At 40.4% G+C, this 8,873-nt stretch overlaps 1 protein-coding gene across 1 annotated transcript; it reads left to right on the forward strand.

The window, feature by feature from the left end:
* The first annotated feature begins 163 nt into the window (after positions 1 to 163).
* LOC311146403 (uncharacterized protein) lies at positions 164 to 8,542 on the forward strand. Its single transcript, XM_084182906.1, has 7 exons — positions 164 to 316; positions 2,850 to 2,915; positions 3,317 to 3,349; positions 5,260 to 5,385; positions 5,795 to 5,911; positions 7,810 to 7,917; positions 8,180 to 8,542. Exons 1-7 carry the CDS (start codon positions 182 to 184, stop codon positions 8,240 to 8,242), a joined length of 648 nt encoding a protein of 215 aa, XP_084039032.1. The 5' UTR covers positions 164 to 181; the 3' UTR covers positions 8,243 to 8,542.
* Positions 8,543 to 8,873: the final 331 nt, after the last annotated feature.

Below are 8,873 nucleotides of genomic sequence, written 5' to 3' on the forward strand. Positions count from 1 at the left end.
GCTAGCTGGCGTAGAACGCTGAGCTGCGGTGTGGTGCGATGCTGTTTGTCTGTGTGAAGCTGAAGCTGGCATGGCCCCCCTTCCTCTGTTCCTCTGCATCTGGTCCTCATTAGCTTAGGAGGGGATGGTATAAAGCAGGGAGCTGACAGGGCTGGGCCTCAGTGCCTGGACCTGGACCATTATGGAAGCTGCTCTTTGGGTGTGCCTTAGTCTGCTCTGTCTGCAGGGCAGCTTGCTCCAGCTCACACATGGTGCAGACTGCACTGGGACATCACAGGGTGAAGACTGTGTCGGTGGGCAGACCATCGAAGGAAAGGTAAGGGATTGGGGCCCCAGGTTACAGTTGTGGGTTTGTTGCGTTTTGTGGAGGAGCTCCATTGGTCAGGTAGATGGAGTTCAGAAGTGTTAGTGCTAGCAGTGTTATTTTTTGTACAAGCTATTCAAAACACTTCTCCAGACTCTGCAGTAGCAACATTAGCGCAGAAGCCAAAGGAAGCCAATAAATTCTATGAATTCTCTCTGTGTTTCCATTGAGTGTGTGCTGGGTTAAAAACAACTCCATTTGGGATATTTGGTAACCCAGCACTGGGTAAATACTGGACAGAACACATGATGGGCTATTTTGACCCAGCCAGTTGGATTATTTGGATTACCCAAACATGGGTTAATTTAACCATCAGTTGTTGTTTTTTGCCATCAGTTGGGTTGACCCAACAGCTGGGTATGTTTTAATGTAATCCATAGGTTATTTTCCAGAAGCGTGGCCTATTCGGGGTGTGGCATTCAGATAATTATTTTTGGCCTCCCGTAAGAGTAAATGTCATTCCTGTTCATCATGTTAAGTTTTTACACTGAAAATTTCATAATATTATTATTGACATATCCCAACACTGGGATATGAATAGACTCTTGAGGAACTCATACACTTGTGTAAGCCTCATTAAAGCTTCAATAGTGTCAGTGTTCAGCCTTAACATGTGATAAAAACACAACAGATAAACTGCAATTACATTTACTCCCACGGGTGGCCATAAATAACTATCTGAAAGCCACACCGCTACTAAGCCATGCCTCTAGTCTTCTGAGCTGAGCCGCTGGGTCATATCTCAATAACCCAGCAGTTTTTTAAGAAAACAACCCAACTAAGTGACCCAACGCCTGCAACCCAGCAGATGGGTCAACCAAACAATCCAGCATTTTTTTAGAGAGTGTGTGTTTGTGTGTGTGTTTGTGTTGTGTGTGTGTGTGTGTGTGTGTGTGTGTGTGTGTGTGTGTGTGTGTGTGTGTGTGTGTGTGTGTGTGTGTGTGTGTGTGTGTGTGGTAATTTGGCTGAGCATGTCACATTTTGGATGGAACACATGCATGGAGTTAAATAGAGTTAAACATTCCAGTAACCTAGTCAGGAACAAAGTCTTATTGTAACCTATTCTATTACTACTGCCCCCAAAAATACCCTCAATGGAACAAACTCTCTGTAGACTTTTAATGTGGCCACAGAGCTGCCATATTTGCGGTCGACATTCTTTGTGGACATTCCCCATGTTCTGTCCAACGTAATTACCCTCATCTGGCCAATACATACAGCAGATATATGAAAGATTTTTCCTTCTGCTTGCATTTTGTTTTTATATTTTGATGTGTGTATTTTTGTAATTTCTGTAATTCAGGGCTCATCTGTAAAAGAGACCTTAGTCTCAGTATAACTCCCTGATAAAATAAAGGTTAAATAAAATAAAATAAATAAAGATGCAGCATTTCAAAAGACGATTTTCACCAACAACATGGAAGATTGAGTCAAGTATTATTTTCCGTGTGGGAAATATTCAAGGTTGTATGTGTTTTGTGTGTAATTACACTATTATAGTATGTGTAATTATATAAACGTCAGATGTGGTTGGACTCCCCGTTGCCTTGGGCAGCATTATTGAAGAAATCTATTTTTAAAAATGTTTAGTTGAATTCAATGCTGAGTTTATTTGCCTGTGCCTTTTCCCACCAAGGTCATGGTGAATGTGGATAATGGAACAGAATACATTACAGGGGTAATTTACGGTGCTCGTCAACAACTAGCACAGAACAAAATGGACTACACTAAAAGTTTTCATAATAGATAAATGAAAAAAGAGCAGAGCACACCTCGTGCACTGGAGTGTGAAGTGTATACAGGGCATGCACTGACCTTTGTACAAATATGGTGTCCATATTAGGAAGGAGGAGAGATATGTTTATGGAGGGGATGTACACTGTGAAAGGGCATACAAACTGTCACGACTTCCGCCGAGGCTGCCTCCCCTCCTTGTTCGGGCAGGTTTCGGCGTTCCTTGTCTTTGTGAGTGATTGTTTCATTGTGAGAGCGAGTAGCTCGGTTGAGCTACTCTTCCATTTGTTATTGCCAAGATGGAATATTTCCCTTGTGATAGTTTCGTTTTGACGCTGGGTGCGTTTTATTTATGTAAACGGAATAAACTCTGGACTTCAGTGTTTTACCTCCTGCGCCTGACTCCTTCATTCACACCTCATCACACAAACTCTGTTTTCTTATATGTTCTAGTGAAGCCTACCCCGAACTCTTACAATATGGCCACTGTTTTCCCTTACTCATCCTGACAGGATATGGTTTATGTTACCTATGGTAACACTTTACATTCAGTTACTGTAATACCTGTCTAATAACAATAATTACGCAATTAACAACATACAAACATGTTGTAACATATCAATTTAGTAATTGTTTAGTAAGTGCATATGAGTGGGGTTGAGGTGTATTATTATTATTACGTAAGTGGAATAAAGAATACAAGTTGTTAAAACATTTTTTTTTATCACATCGTAAAATTCTCTTCTCTCAGAATGATGGGCTTCTGCGGCTGATGCCATCTGCTCCAAGAGAGACTCATACCCAGACAAAGCCACAGGTATGTGAGCCTCCCTCCCCACAAATACATCCTACTACAGTCTGCTCTCTGTCACAGAGGGCTTCTACATTGTACTGGATTACTTTCCACTCTGGGTTTGTGTATGTAAGACATATCGCTGTATAATGGTAACTCCCCAGGAGGAATATGATTCCAATGAGACACTAAAATCAATGCAACTAAAACGCTTGTCCCAAGATATTGAATATTGATATTAAATATACATTCACCAGTCATTGCACAGATATCTGGGTATAAGACAGGATATAGGACTATATACCTCTTTACCAACACACGTGCAGGCATGCACGCACACACTTACACGATTACATTTACAGAAGGTATTTAATTTCTCCCAAACTGCATTAATTAATGATTTACATTTTTCTTGTGCCCAACAGAGAGGACGACTTGGGGCACACTCTACACTTGGTGTAAGACATTTATATAAATTAGGCTACCTACAACTGCAAAACAAAACAATACAACCAATTAGCCAACTATAACTGTACACTGTTGTTTTTACAGTAAATTACTGGCAGCACAGTAGCCAGTAGGTTACTGTAAATGTACAGTACAATTTATAGCATATTACTGTAACACCTGACTACAGCAACATGCTGTCATTCTAGAATTGACAGTGCCTTACTGGAAGCACAGTGGTTAGTAACTGCAGATTTACAGTGCAGGCAGCTACTGCCAACAATTGACAGTATTTCCGTTACATGTATGTGATATAAGTATTTCAATAGTTTCAATATCTATTTTGTATTTCACTGGCCTGAAGTACAATTCATGTATCTTGTAACAGTTTAATAAGAATACATACATTGGTATTGTCGTATCGGATGAGTGGTGGCAATTATTGCTGATAAACAAAGGAGTCCACTCATACTGAATCCTTGATCATAAGTTTATTCAGATCACAAGCTTACAGCATAAGTTTACAGACTCGCGAGGTCTGGAGAGCAGTGTCCTCCAATTCTAATGGCTGCTCTGCCCTTTCTGTAGTCTAGCCCCTATTTATAAACAATACAAAAAGATGGGTGGCTCCCTCTTCTGGCCAATCACCAGTCTCTCCTGTCTACAACACACTTCCTGTCTGTTGTATGTGGCGTTACACTAAAACATTCCCTTTTGATACTAACATAAACAACATTCCATTTCTTCATGAAAAACATTTAACACCATCATAATCTCAATACACTACAGTATTTCCTAATACAAAAATAAACTTGCAAGTAGCCCACTTAACTACATAATGTCCAGCAGTGTGCTTTGCAAGTGTTAATTTTAACATTTACATTTTGGTCATTTAGCAGACGCTCTTGTCCAGAGGGACGTACAGTCAGTGCATTAAACTAAGGTTGATTTTAAAAAACATATCACAGTCATAGCAAGTAAAACGTTTCTGTAACCGTTACTGAGAATGTTGTTGTAATTAAGAATACATTGGTCTTCAAGGTATTTTGTATTTGTAACAAGATACCTTTTGAAGTATCCTTGCCCATCTCTGGCTAGTGCCAAGTATGTTACTGTAGTATTCACAGTAACTTGCCACCAGCTTCCTTTAAGTTACTGTAATATCAGAGCAATCATACAGTACAACACAGTACAATTTGCCTACTGTACAATAAATAAGTATATTTCACTGTAATTACATTGGTGCAAGCAGGTTGGCTGCTAGGTATTTGTATATTACAGCGTATTTATGAATATTTGGCATTTTATATCACTTGCACTTCTAGAGGCCTAAACAATGGCTTCCAAACAGGTAATGAATACAGGGCAAAATAGACCAAAAGGACTTGGCAAAACACTCAACCAGTAAAGGTTTAAGACTTGCTGCCACTCTGATCTGTCCCCTATACACATTCATTATTTGGGCACTACTACCACATATCAGTTTAATTGGTACAGCATTCTCACTAGCGGGTGCAACAAATATAGACACGTACAAGGCACGCCTCTAAATATGTTAATGACCCAGAGTGTCTTTCTCCATCCACAACATTTTCCCATAATGCACCATAATTCACAGTATGCTGCAATGAACATACAGCAAAACAGGTAATACAGTACTTTACTGTAAAATTGTATTGTAAAATGTATAATATAATTTTACAGCAGTGTATCGGAATGCCAATGAGACCTTCCCCCATTGCTCTTTACAGTACTGTACTGTAATATAGAATTACAGTAGCTAATTGTAAATATGTTGCTCTAAATTTACAGCAATTTGTTACATTGTACATACTGTAGTTATACAACACTACTGTATTGCTGAAGCCACAGTGCTAGCTCCACGTTCATCAAGAATGCCTCATTTATTTCTGAATTGAAGTGGAAAGATGACAACATACCGTCGGACGTGCCGTTGGACAGACAGAAGAGAGAGTTGGGGAAGCACTCCAGCCTTCCTGGGTCCTTCTCAGCCAAGGGCTTCCCCAACACACTCATCCAAGTTCAGGTAATACTGGAGACAGGGAGGGAGACGAAACAGAGGGAGCGGTCTCAAATGATCCAATGGGGCTGTTGTGTTGAAATTTTTGTGATCCCTTAATAACAGTGGCATAAGAAAGAATGTGATGGATGGTGTACTGGAGTTTCTTATCATGAGTTGTTTTCTTGAAGCACTTGGTATGCTACAGTGGTGGCTAGTGTCATTTTAAATATGAAGGGCTCATTGTAATGCTTGGGATAGAATAAATGGAACCGCATCAAACACATCAAAGACATGGTTTCCATGCTTACCGTTCTATTTATCCATTCTAGCCATTATTATGAGCCGTCCTCCCTTCAACAGCCTCCTGTGTAACATACAGTAGCCGGGCCCCTGTTAGTTTCTAAATGATCTCCCGGGAATGTTGTTCCTCCAGACAGAGCGGGCCAGGAGACACTTGGGCCAGTCTGGGACCAAGAAGAATAACAAGCCTAAATCCAGAGTGGGATCTTTTTCTCTGCTCAGCAACAACAACCCCAGCGCCACCATTCAGGTACACAACATTGCCATGACAACCCAGGAGCAGACCATCACATGATACAAGTCCATAGTTAATATCAGAACTTTTTGTTTAGTGAGATTCTCAAACACACTGCTGACATGAGATATGTACAGTGTCCATATTAGGACAGCCTAAGTCTCAGCAGGAGTTACTGAGAGGCTACAGTGGCTTGCGAAAGTATTCAACCCCCTTGGCATTTTTCCTATTTTGTTGCCTTACAACCTGGAATTAAAATGGATTTTTGGGGGATTGTATCATTTGATTTACACAACATGCCTACCACTTTGAAGATGCAAAATATTTTTTGTTGTGAAACAAACAAGAAATAAGACAAAAAAACGGACAACTTGAGCGTGCATAACTATTCACCCCCCCAAAGTCAATACTTTGTAGAGACACCTTTTGCAGCAATTACAGCTGCAAGTCTCTTGGGGTATGTCTCTATAAACTTGGCACATCTAGCCACTGGGATTTTTGCCCATTCTTCAAGGCAAAACTGCTCCAGCTCCATCAAGTTGGATGGGTTCCGCTGGTGTGCAGCAATTTTTAAGTCATACCACAGATTCTCAATTCGATTGAGGTCTGGCCTTTGACTAGGCCATTCCAAGACATTTAAATGTTTCCCCTTAAACCACTAAAATGTTGCTTTAGATGTATGCTTAGGGTCATTGTCCTGCTGGAAGGTGAACCTCCGTCCCAGTCTCAAATCTCTGGAAGACTGAAACAGGTTTCCCTCAAGAATTTCCCTGTATTTAGCGCCATCCATCGTTCCTTCAATTCTGACCAGTTTCCCAGTCCCTGCCGATGAAAAACATCCCCACAGCATGATGCTGCCACCACCATGCTTCACTGTGGGGATGGTGATCTCGGGGTGATGAGAGGTGTTGGGTTTGCCCCAGACATAGCGTTTTCCTTGATGGCCAAAAAGCTAAATTTTTGTCTCACCTGACCAGAGTACCTTCTTCCATATGTTTGGGGAGTCTCCCATATGCCTTTTGGCAAACACCAAACGTGTTTGCTTATTTTTTTCTTTAAGCAATGGATTTTGTCTGGCCACTCTTCCGTAATGCGCAGCTCTGTGGAGTGTACAGCTTAAAGTGGTCCTATGGACAGATACTCCAATCTCCGCTGTGGAGCTTTGCAGCTCCTTCAGGGTTATCTTTGGTCTCTTTGTTGCCTCTCTGATTAATGCCCTCCTTGCCTGGTCCGTGAATTTTGGTGGGCGGCCCTCTCTTGGCAGGTTTGTTGTGGTGCCATATTCTTTCAATTTTTTAATAATGGATTTAATGGTGCTCCGTGGGATGTTCAAAGTTTCTGATATTTTTTTATAACCCAACCCTGATCTGTACTTCTCCACAACGTTGTCCCTGACCTGTTTGGAGAGCTCCTTGGTCTTCATGGTGCCGCTTGCTTGGTGGTACCCCTTGCTTAGTGGTGTTGCAGACACTGGGGCCTTTCAGAACAGGTGTATATATACTGAGATCATGTGACAGATCATGTGACACTTAGATTGCACACAAGTGGACTTTATTTAACTAATTATGTGACTTCTGAAGGTAATTGGTTGCACCAGATCTTATTTAGGGGCTTCATAGCAAAGGGGGTGAATACATATGCACGCACCACTTTTCCGTTATTTCTTTTTTAGAATTATTTGAAACAAGTTATTTTTTTTCATTTCACTTCACCAATTTTGACTATTTTGTGTATGTCCATTACATGAAATCCAAATAAAAATCCATTTAAATTACAGGTTGTAATGCAACAAAATAGGAAAAATGCCAAGGGGGATGAATACTTTTGCAAGGCACTGTATCTTAGCGATACTTAGTCAACTTGCATTCAACATTGTATAATTGAAGTGTTACATCATGTCGCTGTTCTTCCAGGTAACCAGAGTACGGAGGCAGCTGCAGAAGGAGAGGAAGAACGGGAAGCCAAGAGGACAACCAGGAGCGTACTCTGCTATGGACGTCCCAGATAAACCCGAACCCTTGGTGAGACCCATGTACCCCTCCACGTATCCCTCAACCCCAACTGAGTCTATCAATCAATAAACCAATTAATCACTTTTTTGTGCCCAGAGAGGAATTCTGTTTGCAAGCATGTTAAGAATAGAGTTCATTCAAAATAGTTAAAAACCGCTAACACAAAAAAAGTTTAAAACCTGTTGTGTTAAATTCACCTCCATCTGATTTGTCACTCTAGTCTAAACTAATGTTTGATGTGAACAAATTAATAACTTGATTCTTTCCCCAGGGACAAAGACGCAAGAGGAGCGCACAGAAGAAGAAACAGACCAAGAGAATTGTTTGTTCATAAACATTTCATTAAACAAGGGACTTTGCGGAAGCGCTACTGCTTCAATAGTTCATCAACTGTACTTTATATCTTCTTCTCTTTGTAAACATATTGGTTTTATGTATATTTTTCAATTTAATAATAATGTAATATATATAATGGACACGCTTCCCTGAGGACAAGTATACAGTACTTTTGAGAACCCCTTTAATATTCTCGTTTATGATTCTTTTTTTGTTTGTTGTTGTTGGTTGATGGTGATTGTTTGGTAACCCTGTGCATATTACCAGGTTTAAATAAAGTAAACATGTACAGTGAGGGAAAAAAGTATTTGATCCCCTGCTGATTTTGTAAGTTTGCCCACTGACAAAGAAATGATCAGTCTATAATTTTAATGGTAAAAAAATGTTATAAATTGATTTGCATTTTAATGAGGGAAATAAGTATTTGACCCCCTCTCAATCAGAAAGATTTCTGGCTCCCAGGTGTCTTTTATACAGGTAACGAGCTGAGATTAGGAGCACACTCTTAAAGGGAGTGCTCCTAATCTCAGTTTGTTACCTGTATAAAAGACACCTGTCCACAGAAGCAATCAATCAATCAGATTCCAAACTCTCCACCATAGCCAAGACCAAAGAGCTCTCCAATGATG

This window comes from Coregonus lavaretus (genome assembly GCF_964263955.1).
Source record: "Coregonus lavaretus genome assembly, chromosome: 2".
Taxonomy (NCBI): domain Eukaryota; kingdom Metazoa; phylum Chordata; class Actinopteri; order Salmoniformes; family Salmonidae; genus Coregonus; species Coregonus lavaretus.

What these genes read in the sequence shown, in the direction of transcription:
- LOC311146403 (XM_084182906.1), top strand. Translation starts at nt 182, where the DNA reads ATGGAAGCTGCTCTTTGGGTGTGCCTTAGTCTGCTCTGTCTGCAGGGC. An exon ending in GGGCACACTCTACACTTGGT is followed by an intron (nt 3,350 to 5,259) that starts GTAAGACATTTA and finishes TCTGAATTGAAG; the next exon opens with TGGAAAGATGACAACATACC. An exon ending in ACACACTCATCCAAGTTCAG is followed by an intron (nt 5,386 to 5,794) that starts GTAATACTGGAG and finishes TTGTTCCTCCAG; the next exon opens with ACAGAGCGGGCCAGGAGACA.